Source organism: Lithobates pipiens, unplaced genomic scaffold (assembly GCF_037356315.1).
Source record: "Lithobates pipiens isolate NorthernLeopardFrog02 unplaced genomic scaffold, aLitPip1_a1.2 Scaffold_16, whole genome shotgun sequence".
Classification (NCBI taxonomy): domain Eukaryota; kingdom Metazoa; phylum Chordata; class Amphibia; order Anura; family Ranidae; genus Lithobates; species Lithobates pipiens.
In genome coordinates, this window is record NW_027507748.1 from 641,705,763 (window position 1) to 641,729,232 (window position 23,470).

At 43.6% G+C, this 23,470-nt stretch overlaps 1 protein-coding gene across 2 annotated transcripts in view; it reads right to left on the bottom strand.

Moving 5' to 3' along the window:
- ASIC1 (acid sensing ion channel subunit 1) overlaps positions 1-23,470 on the bottom strand; it is a 381,935-nt gene that overhangs the window by 7,409 nt on the left and 351,056 nt on the right. For both annotated transcript variants that reach the window (XM_077484304.1, XM_077484305.1), the window contains 3 exons: positions 9,052-9,143; positions 6,338-6,417; positions 6,126-6,230 (listed from right to left, as the gene is read on the bottom strand). In XM_077484304.1, the coding sequence (XP_077340430.1) occupies positions 6,126-6,230; positions 6,338-6,417; positions 9,052-9,143 (277 nt within the window). The remainder of the gene's footprint in view (positions 1-6,125; positions 6,231-6,337; positions 6,418-9,051; positions 9,144-23,470) is intronic.

Here is a 23,470-nt window from a genome sequence, read left to right on the forward strand (position 1 = left end):
AGGAATAGTAACCCATTGTTGGTGTGAGGGGCAGGAATTATGACCCATTGTTGGTGTCAGGGGCAAGAATAATGCCTCAAGGGCCAGATAAAGGCAAGCAAAGGGCCACACACAGGTAGGACCCCAGGGCCGCAGTTCGGAGACTACTGGGTTAGAACATCAAACAAATGTTCTTAGATGAAAGTTTTTGAACAAATTCCCACTAGTGTATGGTCAGCTTTGGGAGTATAAACATCACTGACCTTCCTGGTCTGCATGCTTGTTCCAAGTCCAGATCTCAGAAAATATTGAAGCCAGAGCAGTAAAGGTTCCCTTCCTGTCAGTTTAACAGCTTGTCGACCAGCCGCCATCATTATACTGCAGCAGGTTGACACGGCTACACAAATTGCCATAGGTGTACATCAGCCACAGGCGATAGGGACATGATTCCAGAGCTGACGCGTGTGGTTGGCGGTCGCGATGTCCGCCGGCCACGCGCAATCACTCCACAGAGAGTCAGAACGGGGATCTGTGTATGTAAACAAACAGATCCCCGTTCTGACAGGGGAGTAGAGAGTGATCATGAACAGCGATCTCTCTCTACTCCCTGTCAGTACACTGCCCCCACAGTTAGAAACAGCTCCCTAGAACAAATTTAACCCTTTGATTGCCCCCAAGTGTTAACCCCTTCCCTGCCAGTGACATTTATTCAGTAATCAGTGGCTATTTTAAGCTCTGATCGCTGTATCAATGCCACTGGTCCCAAAAAAAGTGTCCGTTCTGTCTGCCATAATGTCGCAGTCCCGCTAAAAATCGCAGATCGCCACCATTACTAGTAAAAAAAAAAAAAAAAATAATAAAAATGCCATACATCTATCCCTTATATTGTAGAGGCTATAACATTTGTGCAAACCAATCAATATACGCTTATTGCCTAAACTGATGAAGACATTTTATTTCTTTTTTTGGGGATATTTATTATAGCAAAAAATAAAGAATATTGTTTTTTTTCAAAATGGTCCTTTTTTTTTGTTTATAGTGCAAAGAATAAAAACTGCAGAGGCAATCAAGTACCACCAAAAGAAATCTCTATTTATGGGCAGAAAAGGACATACATTTTGTTCGGGTACAGTGCAGTACCATATTGCAAAAAATGGCCTGGACATTAAGGGGGCAAACCTTCCGGTAAAGGCAGAAAAAGGGCAATTATTCCTTTACATGGCACATGGCCCACCGTACATCCAGGACTGCTGATTTATTATATGTATACTGCCTAAAATATACAGTCATTAATCTATTCTGAACACAGCTCCTTCAGGCCTGTTTGTTCCTTAGGGTGCAAGATTCTACCATCAAGGCTAAATAATAACATTATATGGAAAGTACTTCTCACACAATAACCTTGCCTTTATACAAACATTCCATCAGAAAGGCAATAAATTAGTTTGGGTTGTAGTTGACTAGGTCACCTTTATTTAAAATAATACTTACCTTCTGAGAATTGCTTCAAAGAATTCTAAGGCTATACATGGGTGGATTTCTTACCAAGAACAATGGATGGTGAGAGATATGCCTATCTTGGTGTCAATCATACACTTGGTCAAATGTTTATCCCTGACATAGTTAACATAACTGTCCCTTTTCAATGGAACTCCCCCCCCCCCAAAAAAAGAAAAACAACAAAAAGAAAGCCTCATCATATGAACGCAACCTTAAGGAAAATAAACCTCCAAGGCCCCGGTGACGTTCACCTATCAGCAGGAAAATGCATTAGCACCATTTCATTGCTGATTTGTTGCTGATGATTACCTGTTATCTAACTGTAAGTTCTTGTACTTAAATAAAACTGGTCCTCTACTGTCAACTGCACCCCAACAGGGCCAGGACAAGGGGTGGGCCAGGAGGGACAGCTGCCCCTGGTGAAGCACTATCATCCGGGGATGGGGAGGCCATACTTTAACCTGCGCTCCCCTAAATGCACACACATAGTTGCCCCTGGATCAGTTGCTAGCAATCACGTGGAATCATGGCTACTGCATAATTCTCTCTGCACCGGCAGAAAAAAACACACCATGCATTTGCAACTCTATGTTAAAAAGCAAGCATTTGGCTATGCATGCGCAGTGCATACTCCATACCAATCTAACTGTGGAGGTGGGGCACAATTCTACATCCTCACCCAGGGCGCTGGATGACCCCATCCTGGTGCTACACTTCAGTGCCAATATATAATAATCCCTGGATTGGCAAGCGCTCCTTATATATTATAGCTGGACTCCAGGCAGATATAAAATAAAAAAGTTAATGCAGCTTTGTAATCATGAATATATCCTTAGCCCTGGTTCACACTGAATGTGGCTTTGAAACCGTGCAGCTTCACTTGAAATCGCATTATTTCAAAGCAGCATGTCAGTGTGACTTCAGGTGCTACATGGTTGACATCTGTGCGACTTCATGCACAAATGTCTATGCAAGTCGCACCTGAAATCGCCAAAAGTAGTGCAGGAACTACTTTTTCAAAGCGCTGCAGTGATTTCATTGTTCACAACAGGGTGCGACTTGTCATGCGAGTTGATCTGTCAAATGAAAGTCACACGGTGTGAACAAGGACTTAGAGTAAAACTAAAATCCTGAAATGGAAATCAATATATGGTGTTGCGCTCCACAATACTAAGTACTATATGTCCACACAGATGTGTATAAAATACTACAATCAAAAAAAATATTTGCAATATGAATAAAGTGCATATGTGCCATAAACAGATAAATGCTGGAGACTGCTTGCTGAAAATCAAATCAAATCAAATCATAAAGTGCAAAGTGCCACACTGAATAAGTAAATTCACACTAAATCACAATATTGTGTGTTGGAATGCTTGCACTCCGGCGCATAAGCAGGAGTGACGTCATCCTGTGCCAGCCAATGAAAATGTCCAAAGAATGACACCCAGGAAAAGATGCCAGAGCTGGTAAGGGACACGAACCATTGAAGGAAAAATAAGTTTAGCTCGGTTTCAAGTGTATTTATTAATGCAGACAGTGTAAGCAGTGGCGGGTGGTAGTATATTTTTTTGGGGGGCGCAAACCAATGCACCGACAGCTTCCCCTGATTCTTCTCCTCCCCTGCATCACATTGTGCGTCTCCTCCCTCCTGTCCTCCATGCGCCAAGTGCCTTGTCCCTCCTCCTCCTAGGCGGCCAATTGAATCACCCTCTTCTTTTGGCCAATCAGGTGACGGGTCTCAGGACCCACTTCCCAATCGGCCGGGAGGAGAATAAGGAAGACAATAGCAAATATTTATTCGCTATTGTCACAAAAGTGGGTGTGTTCGGGTCGCAGTGCTCTGGGCCCAGAGCCCCCCTTTTTTGAAGCCTTTTAGAGGCTCTGGCTCTAATCATGTGCTTCAAAGAAAAAACACCCATTGAAATCAATGCATCTGGCGCCCTGCATGTAGATTAGGGGGCCGGATGCATTGATAGGGAGGGTGGTGCCCCTGCGCCCCTTATGGATGGGCTGACACTGAGTGTAAGTGCCTGGCTCTGACTTGCTATCAATGTCTTGCTTTCCCTGTACAGCACAGCTCAGACAGGCAGAAAAGCAGCAAAAGGAGCCAATAAGGTGTGTTGCAGTGCAATATACATACTAAAAAGTGGAGAGAGCAGCGAGATGAGTTCATCAAAGTGCTGCTTCTCCTTGCACTGCCCAGTCATAGGATGGGGTGACCTGTAAGTGAAAGTGAAACTACAGCAGAGAAAGATCAGGTCTCCATAAGCTGCCAGGCAGTACTGTGCTGTATGACAAAGCTCATTCACATGGGCATACAGGCCTGTGAACCACCAAGACAATAGCATTTCTGTGATAGGTGAAAATAGATGTTTAGCTGCAGCCACTCAGCCTGTACAAAAAATTGTTAGGGTTGCAGCTATTTCCATGTAATTGCATACAGTGGGATTACATGCGGATAATGACAGGCGATCGGTTCCAAACGCAAACTGCATTCATGGCTGCTCACCTGTCTCTAACAGAATATAATCGCTTAATGCGTGATTACATTTAGACAGCTGTGACTGCTATCAGCCTGTCATTCATTTGTACAGGCTGAGCAGCCTTAGCATAAGAAATGGCTTGCGGAACATGAGCCATGTCCATGACCGAATGAGTCACTACCTCACAGACAACAACCTTCTCGACCCCCTACAGTCTGGCTTCCGTCCACAACATTCCACTGAAACTGTCCTACTAAAACAATGACCTACTAACTGCTAAAACCAATGGCCATTACTCCATATTCATATTCTTAGCCCTTGTACACACGGTCGGACATTCCGATGGACAATGTCCGATCGGACCGTGTTGTCGGATAATCCGACAGTGTGTGGGCTTCATCGGACTGTTTCCGTTTGAGTATCCGATGGACCAAGTTTTCCAGCTGGGCTATAAAATTTTCAGACAACATGATCTGATCGGACTTTGTCCGATTATGTGTAGAGAATTCCGATCGGACAAAGTGTCACACATGCTCAGATCAAATTTCTAGACCAAAGCTATTGGCTACTACCCTGAACGTAGTCCCGTCCTAACGAAATAACGTCATCACGTTAAGTACGATCGTATTTTCTGACAACTTTGTCTGACTGTGTGTATGCAACAGTTTCGGACAAAATCCGACGGATTTGGTTGTCGGAATGTCTGACCGTGTGTACAAGGGCTTAGACCTATCTGCTGCCTTTGACACAGTTGACCACCTGCTCCTCCTCAGCAAACTACACTCCCTTGGCCTCTGTGATTCTGCTTTATCCTGGTTCTCCTCCTACCTATTTCAGCGCACTTTCAGTGTCACTTAGAACTCCATCTCCTCTGCTCCCCTTCCTCTCTCTGTTGGGGTACCCCAAGGCTCTGTCCTTGGTCCCCTCCTATTCTCGCTCTATACCTCTTCCCTGGGCCAGTTGATAACCTCCCATGGCTTCCAATACCACCTCTACGCTGATGACACTCAGATCTATCTCTCCACTCCTCAACTCACCCCCTCGATCGCCTCACGGATCTCAAACTTACTGAAGGACATATCGATATGGATGTCACATCACTTTCTAAAATTCAATCTTTCTAAAACTGAGCTTGTTATATTTCCTCCTTCCCGATCCCGCCCCCCTCATGACTTCACCATTAAGATCAACAGCACAACCATTGGTCCCTCCACACATGCCAGGGTCCTTGGTGTAATCCTTGACTCTGACCTCTCCTTCAGCCCCCACACCCAATCACTGGCTAAATCCTGCCGCCTTCATCTCCGCAACATCTCCAGAATTCAACCTTTCTTGACTAATGACACCACAAAGTAACTTATTCACTCCTTGATTATTTACCGCCTTGACTACTGCAACTCTCTCCTTAATGGCCTACCCTTATGCAGGCTATCCCCCCTTCAGTTTATTATGAATGCTGCTGCTAGACTAATACACCTCACTAATCGATCCGTGACTGCTGCCCCTCTCTGCCAATCCCTTCACTGGCTTCCCCTACCCCACCGTGTAAAATTCAAAATGCTAACCACAACATTCAATGCCATCCACAACATCACCCCCCAGCTACATCATCAACCTTATCTGCAGATATCACCAAATAACTCTCTCCACTCCACCCAGGACCTCCTGCTCCCCAGCTCCATTTTTACCTCCTCCCATGCCCGCCTTCAGGACTTCTCCAGAACCGCTTCCATCCTCTGGAACTCCCTGCCCCAGTATATCCGATCAGCCCCTACCTTCTCCACCTTTATGTGATCCCAGAAAACTCACTTATTCAGGGAAGCCTATCCCACACCCACCTAACAACTGTCCCCGAGCCACCCTCCAACAAATCATTCCTGCATCTATTACCTTTTGTACCACCACCCCCTCCCTTTAGAATATAAGCTCTACGAGCAGGGCCCTTCTGTATTGAGCTGTAATTGTGCTGTCCCACCCCCCTCTACATTGCAAAGCTCTGCATAAACTGTTGGCGCTATATAAATCGTGAATAATAAAAATTATCATGAGCCCTTAAGCTTTTTGTTACATTTTCGTCTCAGTTTTGATATCCTGATCCTCATATACGACTTATTTTATTTTGCCTTTTCCCATTTTATCAACTCATGAATAACTACTTACGTGACGTTTTACGTCATCCATACTTAACGCTACTCCTTTGTCGCTGTTGTTGCGTTTTGAGTCTTTGCCACATTTCGCACCCCCGCACAGTTTGTATCTTAACACCTAGAGAAAAAACATCAGCGTAAATACTTTTATTGCCATAGGAACAATGCGCAAGGCTGAATCTGAAGGACTGTGAGTGAGAGGTTCAGAGAGCCCGGCCGTCTTACCTCATAGGCATAGTCAAAGAGCTCGAGAACTGTTAGGATGCTCGCTCCAATAAACAGGCCCATCTGTCCCCCGATGTCCCCTATAGGAAGAAATCAAAGCACTGTTAAGACGGGAGAGCAGGATGGCTGCTTCAGGGAGATAATGCTGCAATCCTGTCACAAACATCACCAAACAAAAAGAAAAAAAAGAAAAAAAAAAGAAATCTGCGGCTATAGGGGTGAGGAGAATATTAAAGCATGAGACTGGGAACACAAAGGAAAAAAAAAATCAAACTGTCAGAAATTGAAATGAGTGTCCAGTGCTGGGGCGAGAGCAATTAACATTTCAGTAAGGATCCCCAGGGGATGCGGAATAGTGAGTACAGTAGACAGGAGCCAGCACAGCGTGTAGGTACAATATATTTTCAATGAAACATTACAGGACTAATGAAACCAGTCTGAAGCTGCACAAGTATTACCAACTCCCAGAATGCTTTTTATTCAGTAGCAGTTTAAAAATGACAGTATAACCTTGGATTGCGGGCATAATTCATTCCGGAAACATGCTTGTAATCCAAAGCACTCGTATATCAAAGCGAATTTCCCCATAAGAAAAAATGGAAACTCAGATGATTCGTTCCACAACCGTTTATTAGTAAGTCATTCAGTTAATAGTCCATATAAAAAGATTACAGCAATGTGATTTTGTTTTTTAACCATAAAATGCCCATCCACAAATGGAAGCCTCCACAAGAGGATTATGCTGCGTATACACGATCGGACTATCCGGCGGACTTAGTCCGTGTGTGGGCTCTGGCAGACTTTTTCTTCCCAAAAGTCTGGCGGACTTTGAAAGAAGTCTTGACTCAAAATTGTCCACCGGACTCGGCAGTCCGGCGGACAATCCACCCGTCTGTGTGCTAGTCCAAATGAACGGACTTGCCCACACACGGAGTAAAGTCCGTTCATTTTGAATGTGACTTCAGGTATGACGGGACTAGCGAAGGAAGTTAATGTCGCCGCCTCCATTGGCGAGATTGACACTTCGCGAGCCACGTTGCCTGGTATGGGTTCAAGGGTAACCCCTACGCCGAAAAAACGGCGTGGGGGTCCCCCCAAAGCCCATACCAGACCCTTATCTGTGCATGCAGCCCGGCCGGTCAGGAAAGGGGGTGGGGACGAGCGAGCGCCCCCCCCCCCCCCCGAACCGTACCAGGCCGCGTGCCCTCAACATGGGGGGGTGCTTTGGGGAAGGGGGTCCCTGTGGTCCCCCAACCCAAAGTACCTAGTTCCCATGTTGATGAGGACAAGGGCCTCTTCCCGACAACTCTGGCCGTTGGTTGTCGGGGTCTGTGGACGGGGGCACCCAGATCCTGGCCCCCCACCCTATGTGAATGAGTATGGGGTACATCGTACCCCTACCCATTCACCTGAGGGAAAAAGTGTCAATAAAAAAACACACTACACAGGTTTTTAAAGTAGTTTATTAGACAGCTCCAGGGGTCTTCTTCCGACTTCGGGGGTCTTCTCGCTGGGCTCCTCCGCTATCTTCTGCTCTTTTACCGCTCTTTTACTAGCGGAGAAGCCCGGCTTTCTCCTTTGTCATCGCCATCTGAGGGTCTTCTTCCAACTTCCCCCGCTCTTTGGTTCTTCTGCCGGGCTCCTCTGCTATCTTCTTCCAGCTCTTTTACTGTGTGTTTGTGTTGGCCCGGTCTTCTCGTTCATCGCTGTCGCTGCCTTCTTCTTCCTTCTTCTCTTCTTCCGATGTTAACACGACGTTCTCTCTCGCTGCAATGCCAGGGAAGCGTTGCACGGCGACTTATATAGGCATTAGGGGCGGGATCACCGGGAGATGTCACATGGTGACCCCACCCCTTATGATGTCACAGTCCCAGCATCCCCTGGGACTGTGACACCAGAAGGGTCAAGCTCACATGTGACATCACCTGTGACCCCGCCCCTTATGCCTATATAAGTTGCTGCGCAATGCGTCCCTGGCATTACAGTGAGAGAGAGCGTTATGTCAACATCAGAAGAAGAAGGAAGAAGAAGAAGGCGGTGGCTACAGCAACAGCGATGAATGAGAAGACCGGGCCAATGCCAGTAAAAGAAGATAGCGGAGGAGCTCGGAAGAAGACCCCCCTGGATGGGAAGAAGAAAGCTGGGCTCCTTTGCTAGTAAAAGAGCGGTAAAAGAGCAGAAGATAGCGGAGGAGCACGGCAAGAAGACCCCCCGAAGTCAGAAGAAAACCCCCGGAGCTGTCTAATAAACTACTTTAAAAACCTGTGTAGTGTGTTTTTTTATTGACACCTTTTCCCTCGGTGAATGGGTAGGGGTACGATGATACCCCATACTCATTCACATAGGGTGGGGGGCCGGGATCTAGGGGCCACCTTATTAAAGGGGGCTCTCGGATTCTGATAAGCCCCACCCCCCATTTCTGCAAAATGCACTAAAAACACATAGGTGTGAACCAGGCCTTAAACATGTTATTGGATGCACACACATTATCCGTATAAAAATAAAAAAATAAATGCTTTCTCAGGTGCTCAATGTTTTCTTAATGTACTAATGTACTTTTAAACATTGTCACAATATTCAAAACTAGGTTAGGTAAAATATAGACTTCTTCCACCCACACAAATAATTTTTTCCATTGATAAAAAAAACCAAAAGTACAGTATATATACATACATATATAAAAGAGTTATATTTCAGTTGAGCACATATCTCACCAAGAAGTCCCGCCACCTCGTATGCTGCCTTCTGTTCAATAGTTTCATAGTTTAGAGCTTCAAAGAAAATATCCAGGACCAGAATATTGTCCCTATTAGAGAGAAAGGAAAGGCACTAAGACAGTGCGTGGTCATGGGCACAATGACTAGAATAAGTCACATTTACTAAGACTTGCCAAAGGGATTTTATTACAATATTGCCACGTTTGCCGACACAGGGATGCCAGATGTTCCATGCATCCCCATGCAGGCAGTTCCATTAATGTCAACTGCTACTCCCGATCTGACATCCGTGTGGGTGCATGACCCTGACCACATACTGGTTGTGTACAGGGCCACACCCAAATGGTTGTCAGATTGGGAGCAATGTAGAAACGCATGCTCTGCATGCAGGTGTTGACATCAACTGGACTGCCTGCATGGGGATGCATGGAACACCTGAATGCAGAGCATGCATTTCTACGCCCCATGTGAACAAGACTTCAAGCATATCCAAACCCAAGAAATAAAAATGGAATATATTGCAGTTTTCTATTCCTGTGATCTGCCAGTAAGACATTACTTGTCCTCAGGTCACTCACTGCATTGTATCTATGAACCTCATTCACTCATTCATATTTAAATCATGCATTAATGTGTGTTGAATTGTATTTAATTTCATTCAGTTGACTTCAAGGGTAAAATGTAGGTCAACAAAATGAACCGGTGTTCTATCGAGAAATGCCTCCTGACGAAAAATGGGTCTTCCCATGTGCAGTACCAAACGTCACTCCAGCTGATATGTTGGTCAGCTGGCATGATGTAAACAGCACATGCGCAGATCGTCTGAGGCATTATACGACACTATGCAAGCAGAGGGGGAAACATACTTGTCAGATTGTGCCTCGTTGTTGTGTGTTGAAGGGTGGGTTTTGTGTGTGTTGCCACTTGCCCTTACACACACACCCTTCATCACACCAAACCCGTCCTGCAACACAGACAAAACCCACACTTCAGCACACGGAAAACCCGCCCCACAACAGCGAGGCACAATCTGAGAAGTAAACTGAATCCTGCACTTGTCTCAGGTCATCTGATGTACGATGATCCCTGGTGAACATGCCAATTAAATGGAATGTCAAAGTACAGTGAAATCAAGGCAGGAGACTCCTAGCTTAGACTGCGGGATGTCATAGTAATGAAGAAAAGCCTAGTGGTGGACAAAATCCTCAAAAGGCCCCCAAGCAAGAACAATTTTTGGGCCCCCCATTACATTTCTGCAAACACCCAGACATTTGCTGCCCAGACAGTGTTAAGAGGGAATTGGAGAAACCACCAAGCATTAGTGGTTACTGCCCAATGCTTACTAACCAGGAATACTGTTATTCATGAAAAATGCCTATATACAGGCATACCCCACTTTTAAGTACACAATGGGGTTTATTTACTAAAGCTGGAAAGTGCAAAATCAGGCTCACGTCTACATAGAACCCAATGAGCTTCTAAACCCCAGCTTGTTCAATTAAGCTTTGGTATTAAAACCTGGAAGCTCATTGGTTTCTATGCAGAAGTGAGCCTGATTTTGCACTTTCCAGCTTTAGTAAATATACCTCATTGTGTACTTAAAAGTGGGGTATGCCTGTACCTCTAAACTTTCTGAGATTAGAAGAAAGGACATGTTCCTGTACAATGTATGCAGGAAAAGGACTGATCCTTCCACTTCTCCAGTTATGCAGGGCATAAAATCGAAGGAACAAAAGGGATCAGTTTAACCAAATAATACTTTTTTCCCATTATTTTTTCCCTTTTACTAGTTTTTTAAAAGGTACATTTTATATTATGGAGGTTTTCTGAAAGGTTTAATGAAGTAATACACTTTTGGTTAAAAGAGAAGTATGGAAATCATACTTACCTAGGTGGATGCAGCATTGGTCCGGTGCTGCATCTGTCCCCCGTCAACTCTAAAGCCTCGTACACACGATCAGATTTTCAGAGGACCGAACATCAGATTTTTTGTGTTTTTCATGCTAATCTCATGTCGAAAGTGAAGCGTCTACTTACAATACGAAAAAGGCCCTGGCGACATTACTTGTATGCTAGCAAACCATTCACATTTCAGGTTGGTGACATATTCTCCGTCAGATATGGTTAATTACCTTTAGCTGTGAAGGTTAATGGGGATGATGGGAAAATAGAGCTTAGCATATTAGTAACAGCAACCACAGCTGTGACTTAATACACAGACGCCAGCCTCTGTAACTGTCTACAAATGAGCCCATAATGATGACCTATAACTACATAGGAGCCAGGCCACTCACAGTACACAACAGAAACCAAGCTGCTCCCGGCAAGTGTCACACTAAGCTAATGTTTTCTTCATTAAATCAGAATGCGCCCAACATATGTGTCACTAGTTCCTATCCTTTCCTTTATCATCAATAGCCATATTAAATGCACAATGGTTACTTCAGTGCGTGTGAACCATTAAACAAATTAAATGGAAAACAGACTTTGTGATATAGGTTTCCACGTCTTAGGGATTGATGATGAAATCCTGCAATAAGTCAGAAGGGCGTATTTATAAATCTCTAATGACCCTGCACATCCAATGTGATTGATAGGTTGACATTAATTGTGCATTCACTGGCCGCATTCATTTATACTGTTGTAAATGTGATGCTATAGAATAGGCATACCAGTGAAGGTACTGTGAACGTTGACTTCCTTTTGGAAAATGCTAATTTCCTGGCAGTCTCTGGCTTCAGTGTTTTTGAAACACTGAACTGGAAAAAGCATGCAGATCAGAAAAGTCAAGGTGTAACCGAATCTCCGGCTCCCTATACTTGATAAAAGAAAGTAAATTCACAAAGCACTGATGTTATTGGAGATTATTTACTAAGGCCCCTTTCACACTGGGGCGGTGGGTGCATCGGCAGTAAAACACAGATATTTTTAGCGGCGCTTTACCGTCAATTTTGCGGCACTATTCAGCCACTAGCAAGGTGCTTTTACCCCACCCTCTAGCACCCAAGAAAGGGTTAAAACCACGGCAGTGCTATGCCAGTGGTATAGCCGCGCTGCCCCACTGATTTCAATAGGCAGGAGCGGTGAAGGAGCGGTGTATACACCGCTGCAAAGATGCTGCTAGTAGGACTTTTTTTTAGCATCCTGCCAGTGCATCGCTCCAGTGTGAAAGCCCTCAGGGCTTTCACATTGGAGACACAGCAGCGGCTCTTTCAGGGGGCTCTGCAGGCATTCTTTTTAGCACTGTAGCACCTCCAAAGCGCCCCAGTGTGAAAGGGGTCTTAAGGCAAATAGACTGTTCACTATGCAAAAGAATTTGTACTTGACAAGGGAATTTCCCCCAGAGCTTAGTGTATCAGGTGCAGCTCTGCTGACTTCCATTATCCAGTCCCCCCCCCCCCCCCCCCCCGCCAGAACACTACGATCAATGCTCTCTGCCATTGGCTGAGAGCGTTTATTGGGAGTCGGTCGGCTGCTGGTTTTCCAGCATGCTCGGTCAGTTCTGGATTTGGTCGGCCGGTAAGTCGCTAATCAGGAGTCAGTCAGCTGCTGGTTTTCCAGCATGTTCGGCTTGGCTTGGCCGGCTTCTGTTGGACAGACCGACATGCACATGGGCTAAATGTCGGCCATTTTTTTTCTAACCGGCTTATACCCCATTGTGTATTGTGTTTAGCTTTTAGCTAAAACTGGTGCACACAAAATCTGGTGCAGCTGTGTTTAGCACCCAATCAGCTTCTAGTTATTATTGTCAAAGCTTAATTGAAAAAGCTGAAGTTAGAAGCTGATTGGTTACCATGCACAACTGCACCAGATTCTGTGTGCACCAATTTTAGTAAATCTCGCTCTTTGGGTTTGAATTATTGATGTCTAGTATAGTTATTGATTATTGGAATTAATTTTTTTAACTGTGGACAAAGTAAAAATGACATTCTATGCAGTCTGTTATTGCAGCCATTTTTGTTTTTCTGAACCGCCATAGGATAGTTTTATTACCTGTTGATCCTGATAGAAGATACATTATTTATCCTCTGCCTTTATTAGGCCAAGCAGTCCAACAAAAGAGGCATTTACAGGGGCTGGGACTGGGACAAACTAAATACCACTGATGGGGTGTAGCCAGCTATTAGTCCCCATTTACAACATGTCATACAAGGCATAGAGCAACACATAGGCACATTTTTGTATGCTACGCATAGGATTAGGGTTGCCACCTTTTCTTCAAGTCAAACCCGAACACTTCAGCATCACACAGCAATTTTGTTTTCATAGTATGCATAGATAAACTATGCATAGATATTGCTATTAAATAACATTTCTAATCATATGAAGTTAATCACAAGAGTCCCCCTTTTGCATCATAGTCCACAGAGTCCCCCTTTACATCATAGTCCACAGAGTTCCCCCTTTACATCATAGTCCACAGAGTCCCCCTTTACATCATAGTCCTCAGAGTTCCCCCTTTACATCATAGTCCACAGAGTTCCCCCTTTACATCATAGTCCACAGTGTTCCCCCTTTACATCATAGTACACAGTGTTTCCCCTTTACATCATAGTCCACAGAGTTCCCTCTTTACATCATAGTCCACAGAGTGACCCCTTTACATCAGAGTCCACAGAGTTCCCCTTTTACATCTGAACTCGCAGAGTTCCCTTTCTTTGTAAGGGGGACTCTGCAGACTCTAACATAAGGGATGCTCTGGGATACAAAGAGGACTCTGATGTAAGGAGGAGCTCTGATGTAATGAGTGCTCTGAGAACCCTGATTTACCTTAGCGTACTCACTTAGAGTCAGGTGAGGGAAGGGGGGAGACTTAGTCCAGCCTGAATAATGTGTCCGGGTCTCAGACAGTCTGAAACCTGGACGCATGATTCCAAACCTGGACTGTCCGGGTGAATCCCAAACAGGTGACAACCCTACATAGGTTAGTCAATTAATTTCAACCGTGTGCCCTTCACTTGGCAAATAAGCTCCTACACCCTTGAGCTGCAAGCTTTTTGCTAAACGTTTTTTCTTAAAGCGGGATTCCACTGTCTTTAACGTTTTTTTTTTTTAGGTATACTGACAATCAATATTATTAATAATGATAACACTTACTTTTTATGTTTCTGCAAACAGCAGCATGCCGTTTTCTCCTCAGAAATGATTTTATAAAACCGTCTCCTGACGGTTTCCATTTTGCCTGTGGGCATGTGAAGCCCACAGGCATCCTCTTCCGGGAGAGTGTGCTGCTAAATGACCAGCATGCACCACCCGTTCTATAAAAGATCTCGCGCATGCGCAGTCAGCGCAATATCGAGCGCCTTCTCTTCCTCGCGCGAGATCTCGAGCCTGGGCACAGCACAGACTCCTGGGGAAAAAAAAGATCCCAGGAGCCCATGCGGCAGACCGGAAGAAGTGACCTGCCGATGAAGCCCCGCCCCTTTCCGCATCGGCTCCTCCCCTTTCCGCAATCCACAGAGGCAGAAAATTTGAAATAGGAAAAAAACTGAGGAAGACAGCTGAAAGGTAAGGGGGTTACCTAGCGTTTAGGGAAGGGGGGATCACATAGACCTAGGAGTGTAATTTAGGGTGGACCTCCGCTTTAAAATTGTGCATCGTGTTTACCGAGTATAGGGTGCTATTAACAATTAGTGGCACAAATAGCGCAACAATCATTTTTTGCATGTTTAGGCACTACACTGGTGTGAATACAGCCTTATTTATATTGGTAAAACTGTTTTGTTGCTGTAACTGCTTAAAACATATTAGCTGCAGTTAGGCTTTAATTTGTCTCTTACTTAAAGTCTGTTTAAAACTACACATCCATGTAAGACTACCTCACAGCATGACAATCTCACTACAGAAGGAGCAACATTGTCACCCTATTACCGGCAGTGAAAAAGTAATTGATGTACCAGCAGGATCAACAGGTAATAAAAATACAAACTGCTGTGTTAATGCTATTGACAGACAGACTGCATCCTCTATATAAGTGTTGATTTTGCTCACAGTTTTATATTAACAGTCATTGTTAAATATTAATTTATAGTGCCAAAAATAGCAAAAAATTACAGTTGCTCTTAATATTAATGACTGGATTAACAGTAACCCTAATTAAATATTTATAGTGATTAAAAAAGAATGCTCTGGAAAACAAAGCATTTTCCCAGCACGTCCTATGGGAAAATTACCTCTGTTGATGCCCTACTTTGCGGAAATCAATATGATTGCGGAGAACAAATTCCAAGAACAGAAAAGTCACCATTAAAATATTCAGAGATAAAAAAAAAGTTTACTTTTAAGACTATTTGTTGTTGTTACATTCAACTATTTCATAAAAATATACTGTATTAGCATTGAAGTAAACTAACAGTACTGCAATATATACAGTATATGAGAACATTTGTAACATAGTATTTATGATAATATGAGAACATTTGCAACATAGTATTTATGATATAAATAAAATAATAATTACACTTGTCTTTATTGTTCCGGTATTTGCTTTTTATTGTTGAAAGTAAAATTTTACAGGAAAAATGCACCACTATAAAAACTTCATCCATCTAAGTGGTTAGCACTTCCGCCTGACAGCCCTACAGTTATCGGTTCAAATCCCAAACTACCTACACTATCTGCATGGTGTTTGCATGTTCTCACTGTGCCTACGTGGGTTTCCTCCCACACTCCAAAGACATGCTGGTAGGTTAATTGGCTCCTGTCTAAATTGGCTCTAGTATGTGCTTGTATGAATGTGAGTTAAGCCCCATACACACTATCAGTTTTTCTGCTGAGTTTTTCCTTCAGATTTACCAAAACCATATAATATGAGGTCAAACCTTAGGAGTTTCAATGTGTATGCAATCAGACAGGCCCTTGTACTACATGGTTTTGGTAAATCTGAAGGAAAAAGTCAGCAGAAAATCTGAGTGTGTATGGGGGCTTAGGGAACTTAGGCCAGCTATAATTTATATACCATGGGTTGCAGGAAAGAAATATGCATGATCCCCCCATCAACACAGCCTGTGCTAATAGGGCAATCAGAAATTGTCTTCTCCTGGTGGGGCAAGCTGCCAGCAGAATACAGTGATTATTGCTGCTATAGCCGATTGCCATAATAGCAAGGGAATCCGGCAGGCTGGTTATACCTAAGTTGATCAATTGATCAACTTGGTACATTCAGCCTGCCCAGTAACAGTTCGAATCTCAGCCGATTCCTGTTGAACCGGCCAAGATTCGAACCGCGTATGGCTGGCCTTAGACTGTAAGCTCCTTGAGGGCAGGGACTGATGTGATAGCACAATAGATATGTAAAGCACTGCGTAAATTGTTGCCACTATAAAAATAAATGAATCTATCCCTATGCACCATCCTAAAAATAAGTTGGAATTTGCCTCTGTTATCTGTAGACCTCTGAGGGTATCACAAATATAATAGAATCACAGACAGAAGAGACTTGGAAAGGGTCAGTAAGTGGCTTTAAACCTGTATACTGGTGGCAATAGTAAATGTATATACAGAGTATACCTCATTCCATTTGCCTTAGTGGCTCTTCATCTAAGATCTACTCTAGGAACTCAAGAGAAATAGCTAGATCCACAGTTTACAAAATATACATACTGAACTGTGGTTAGACAGATCAAAAACTTACATTGCACCACATTTTTATTTTAGGCGTACCACTTAGCTGGATGCCGGAGTGTATACGGTGAATAGTAAATCACACTTATTATTATTAAAGTAGCTTTAAAGGCAGAAGGTTTCTTACCTTAATGGATTCTCTGCAGTAAAAAAACTTTTGTGTGCAGCTCCCCCCCCCTCCCCCCCCCCAATACTTACCTGAGCCCAATCTAGATACAGTGATGTGCATGAGAGAAGAGGCTCTCTCCTTTCTCTAACCTCACTGAACATGGAGGCAGTAGTGGGAATCATTGGCTCCTGCTGCTGTCAATCGCAGCCAGTGAGCAGAGATTGGGGGGCAGGGCCAAACCCTATAGTAAACCCTATTGTGTCTATGGATACACACAGAGCAGCTCAGGATTAATCCTGCATGAGTGTCCCCATAGTAAGCGGCATGGGGGGATGCTGATGCCTAAACATTTTTTACCTTAATGCAAGGAATGCATTAAGGTAAAACATGTTTAGGCTTTAGAACCACTTTTAAGTTGGGAGATAGTGTGTGTAAAGTAATTTAGCAAAGCAAGATTACCTCTTCAAAAATAGCAGGGCATAAAAAAGCAGCATAAACAACTGTATTGAGTACAATACAGAGTAGTATTTCAAAAGTAGTCATCTTGCAAATGATCAAACACAATGAGAAATTTTGGCTGCCTTAATTTGAGGTCAAGCAGTTAAGTGCATTTACTGTCAGACTTCAGTTGACCTCTGAATCATAAAATAAATCAAATACAAAGTATAAAACGTTTGCCAATGGGGTGACATTGTCAGTATGGTTTGTAGGTTCCATGTAGCTGATATCTTCCCAATTTACTAATCATGCCTTGTTCTGCACCCTTTCTTGGTGTGGAGGCAGCCATTTGGGTAGAGGGCTTTTCTTCCTCATGTCAGAGATGTCCTACTGATAACTGGTAGACTAATATTCAACAAGCAGCAGGAAGTGACAAAGCACAAAACACCAGAATGAATAAAACAAAAACAAGTAGTTCCTTGCACTGCAGGTTCTCAGACACAGCTTCCTCTCCAGCCAGGAGAAGAATAAGCAACACAATAGTGAGCAGCACAGTAGTGACATCACCAAATCTCACTCCAAGAGAGAGGACTAACAGTCAGAGGCAGTGATACCTTAGAACAGGGGTGTTAAACTCAATTTCATCTACAGGGCTGCATACAGAGTGCAGGGTACAGGAATGCGTTATGGACGGCGTGCAGATTTCAGGAGTGCGTTATGTACAGAGTACAGGGTTCAGGGGTGTACTATGTACAGAGTACAGTTACAGGGGTACCCTATTCACAGAATGCAGAATTCAGGGGTAGAGAGTGCAGGGTTTAGGGGTGCATTATGTATGGAGTGCAGAGTTCAGGGGTGCAATATGTACAGAGTGCAGGGTTTAGGGGTACATTATGTACAGAGTGCGGAGTTCAGGGGTTTACTGTGTACAGAGTGCGGGCTTTAGAGGGGCAGCTATGCACAGTGTGCAACCTCTTTCTCTCAGATTCTGGAGATCTGTCCCCACCATGCCCCTCCATGAGTGCATTCAGGGATCTGTTAGTTCCGGTAACCGCTGAGATCCAAGCTGTCTCTTGTAAACACATAAGGCTCCTGTGTTTACAAGTGACAGTGGGGATCGGGAGCAGAGGGTGAGAGCTGGAGGTGGCGGAATGGAGTTCCACCACATTCCGGCTGCATAACTGGGTGCAAGGGCCACATGACAAAGCCTGGTGGGTCATATTCAGCCTACGGGCCTTGCATTTGACATACAGTAGGTGACTTAGATGATCTCACACTGCAGATATACAGCTATGGGGCTGAAGGAAGCGTACTGCCATTTTTCTGGAGAAATTCCCTTATAAAAGGTTTATTTTCAGGGCACTGTTTAGGCATAATTAAAATTTCTAGATGGTACCTACAAGATAGGAAAACCTTCTTTTTGAGTTCAGGTCTACTTTAAAACAGAATATTCAAATTCCAAAATCCAATTGTGACTGTTTCCTTTGAACTGGGGTTGTCCTTCCAGGCAACCAATGAGTGACATCTTCTTCTAATATTCTCGATAAGTTGTAGTCACTTTTCTACAAAATATACAATTTAGCTTGTTTTAAAACCTCTAAGAGCATTCAGATGAAATTCTCTGCCTGCAGAGTATTGAGTCATACAAGTTACAGGTAATGAATAATTCCAAACTATTTGCAGCTAATATTTACCCTTACACTCTGCTTTCTTTTCTTCTATGTTTCAATAACCGCTGAAGTGTGCGCTGAGATTGAATACATGGAAAAGCGATTTACGCATAAATAAATAGCTGACCTTTTTCTTCAGTGTGTGTGATTACATTATAGCAGAACCTCAACAGGGAAGCCGATTTAACATTTTACATCTAGATCTAAGAGACACAAGTTTTATTTATGTTTTTTATAGAATAAATTACATGTGGGTTTTTTATTATCATAAAGCAATCTTGACTGTATTAGCTAGCTTTGTACCCAGTGGTAGGGCAGATGTTGTTCCCCTTCTAAAAGATTGGTGCTTGCAATGCTTTTCCATTGCTTTGGTCTTTTCAAAGCAGTTGAGTAGAAAGAAGGAAGACAAAAATCACACCCATTATCACGATAATTGGACTCATGGTTTTAGGATGCCTTTGCTGTTAATATTTTTTTGTAAGACTTAAAGCTAAACTCAAGGGATGATATATTTTGCATACTCATATTGGGTCCACTATTTGTATTGGTGCCAGTGAATGATTAACAACCTCCAGCATTGGTGTAAGTGAATGAAAAACAACCCCTAGCATTACTGTCAGTGATTGCAAAAAGAAAACAACCCAGGATTGGTGTCAGGGACTGCAAAACAACCCCCAGCACTGGTGTCAGTGACTGCAAACAAAATCCCAGAAATGGTGTTAGTGACTGCAAAACAACTCCCAGCATTGGTATCATTGATTGCAAAACAACTACCAACATTAGTGTCAGTGACTGTAAAACAACACCCAGAATTGGTGTCAGTGACAGCAAAACAACCCCCAGCATTGGTGTCAATGACTGCAAAACAACCCCTAGCACTACTGTCAGTGATTGCAAAAAAAAAAAACCCAGGAATGGTGTCAGTGACTGCAAAACAACCCCCAGCACTGGTGTCAGTGACTGCAAAAAAAAAAACCAAAACTGGTGTTAGTGACTGCAAAACAACCATCATGCACTGCTGTCAGTGACTGCAAAACAACTCCCAGCATTGGTATCATTGATTGCAAAACAAAGCCCAGCACTAGTGTCAGTGACTGTAAAACAACACCCAGCATTGGTGTCATTGACTGCAAACAACCCCTAGCATTGGTATCGTTGAATGCAAAACAACCCCTAGCACTACTGTCAGTGATTGCAAAACAACTCCCAGGATTGGTGTCAGTGACTGCAAAAAAAAAAAAACAGAACTGGTGTTAGTGACTGCAAAACAACCGTCATGCACTGGTGTCAGTGACTGCAAAACAACTCCCAGCATTGGTATCATTGATTGCAAAACAACCCCCAGCACTAGTGTCATTGACTGTAAAACAACACCCTGCATTGGTGTCATTGACTGCAAAAAAAACCCCTGCTTTGGTATCTTTGATTGCAAAACAACCCCTAGCACTAGAGTCAGTGATTGCAAAACTCCCAGGATTGGTGTCAGTGACTGCAAAAAAACAAACAAAACAGAACTGGTGTTAGTGACTCAAAACAACCATCATGCACTGGTGTCAGTGACTGCAAAACAACCCCCAGAATTGGTGTCAATGACTGCAAAACAAACCCTAGCACTATTGTCAGTGATTGCATAACAACCCCCAGCACTAGTGTCAGTGACTGTAAACAACCCCCTGCATTGGTGTCAGTAACTGCAATAAAACCCCTTAGTACCGGTATCAGTTGTCCTAATAATAAACCCCAAAGCATTACCTGTCAGTAGTCTCAATAATGACCCCCAGGACAGAAATTACACCCATTATCAGGATAATCTGACTCATGGCTCTAAGTTGCCATTGCTATTCATATTTTTTAGTAAGACTTAAAGCTAAACTCCAGGGATGATATATTTTATGTACTTACATTGGGCCAGCTTGGTGACTCCTTGCATTGGTGTCAGTGAATGCTAAACAACCCCTACCATTGGTGTTGGTGATTGCAAAACAACTGCCAACACTGGTGCCAGTGACTGCAAAACTACACCCAGCACTGGTGTCAGTGACTGCAAAACAACCCCCAGCATCGGTGCAAGTAACTGCAATAATAACCCCCAGGATTGGTGCAGTGACTGCAATAATAACCCCCATTATTGGTGTAAATGACCACAATAATAACCCCCATCATTGCTGGCAGTAATTGCAGTAATATCCACCATGTTGATGGTCAGTGCCTCCTCCCCACAATGGTAAATGTCAGTCAGTTAAACCTCACCCTGCATTGGTGGTCACTGGCATTGCTGGTAACCTCGCTTCTGCATTGGTGATTAGTGGCAATACTTTTAACCCCCTTCTGCAATGGTGGGCAGTGTCTATGCTGTTTACCTCTTCTCCCTAACCCCCCTCAGTGATTACTTACGCTTGTACCATTCTCTCTCTGATAACATCAGGCTGGAACTTTACTTCCAATGGTAGGCAGAGATCATGCCTGAGGTGAATTAATTTGAGTGCCGGGTTTGGGAAAGCAGGAACTGTCCCAACACCTGGCATCCTGCTGCTACCATGCAAAGTGCAGTGGCGTCGCTATGGGGAGGGCAAGAGGTGCGGCCCGCACTGGGTGACACCTGCCAGAGGTGTGACACTGGGGCCGCCGGTGCACAGTGCACTATATTGCGCGCACTTGCAGAGCTGCAGCGGAGCGGTGTGAGCAGGACACGTAGCCATGCGAGGGAGGCTGCCTATAACTCTCCCCAGTCAGTGAAGCTAACCCTTCGGGGATGCCACTATCTCCTTCAGGCGGGGTTGTTGGGGGTGTGGCTGCCTCCTTCACTCCTTCCACAGACTTCTTTACTCTAGCTGATCCCGCAGCTGAAGGAGGAGAAACAGGCGAGGACACAGCAGCCTCGAGTGTCTTCATCTGCAGCTATGTTATAAGGTACTTCAAACTGTTACTGCATAGATCCTTAACCTACCCTGTACCACCCCAAACTGCCCTATATTACCTCAACCTGCCCAGCACTACCCCAACCTCCCCTATACTACCCTAACCTGCCCTATACCACCCCAAACTGCCCTATACCACCCCAAACTGCTCTTTACCACCCTAACCTGCCCTATATTAACCCAAATGGCCCTATATAACCCCGGCCTGCCCTATACCACCCCAACCTGCCCTATATCACCTTAACCTACCCTATACCACCCCAAACTACTCTATATCACCTTAACCTGCCCTATACCACCACAAACGACCCTATACCACCCTAACCTGCTCTATACCACCCCAACCTGCCCTATATCACTCTAATCTGCCCTATATCATCACAAACTACCCTATATCACTCCAAACTTCTCTATATCACCCCAACCTGCCCTATACCACCCGAAACTTCCCTATATCATCATAACCTGCCCTATACCACCCTAACCTGCCCTATACCATCCTATACTACCCTAACCTGCCACTACCCCACCCTAGCCTGCCACTATACCACCTCATACTACCCTAACCTGCCACTATACCACACTTTACTATCATTTACAGGGACCGGTTTGGCATGTGCCCCGTTACCATGCACTGCCTGGGCAGGGTACATGGGGAGGGGGGGGGCATGACACCATGTTTTACCACACCAGGTGACAACAACTATAGTGACACCACTGGCAAAGTGCCCACCACATAGTGAGCTGCACAGAGAGAGCCAGAGGGCTGTGTGTTTTGCACCAGAGCTTTAGGTTGATTCAGTGTGCTCCTTAAATTAACAGATCAGCTATATTTAAGTTAAATTAGAAATGCCAGCAAATGTGTCACAGATGTGATAAAAGCAAGCTTGAGATTTAATGAATTTCATTTAATTAATATGACATTTATGAGCTGTATGTACTAATTGATGAAAGGTCACATGACCCATTTCATTTCTTTGTTTTCTATTTCCATCAAATTGTTAGAAATTGGCAGTTGCTAATGGCAGTACATGTGGGTGTCACAAGTGCACTTTAATGGCAATGATCTGTTTATTCCTTCTGATGGAACATAAAAGAAAACTTGTTTTTATTTTTTATTTTATTTTTTTATATTATGCCTTATTAATCTATAGAAGTAGTTTTTGTGTGTCTTTAATGCCTCACTTCAGTATAGTAAAATATATGCTGTAAAGTAACTCTATGTGGTTAAAACTGTAATAAAACCAAAACCAAAAAATGTAATATATTGCAGCTTACCAATCAGTAGATGTGGTGACTGCATTCGTTTTTTATTTTTAGGCTCTTTTCCCTTTTGTTTTGATCTGGTGATCTGGACAGTAACACACCTCCTGTATTAGAGTGCCCCACTCTAGATGGAGGAACAGAAAATACTAGACGTGCAATTCGTTCCGAATTCATTTTTTGACTAAATTTGACAAAATAGTTAATTTGGAAATGTTCAAATTAACGAAAGCCCGTTTAACAAATTTTTCTGAAATTCAAAAATTTGATAATTCTGAAAATTGAAAATAAGAACAAAATATAAAAACGAGGATGAAAAGGACGAAAATCCAAAAATTAAAAAAACCTGAAAATCTGAAATAATAACTAAATAATAATAACTATTACTAACTATT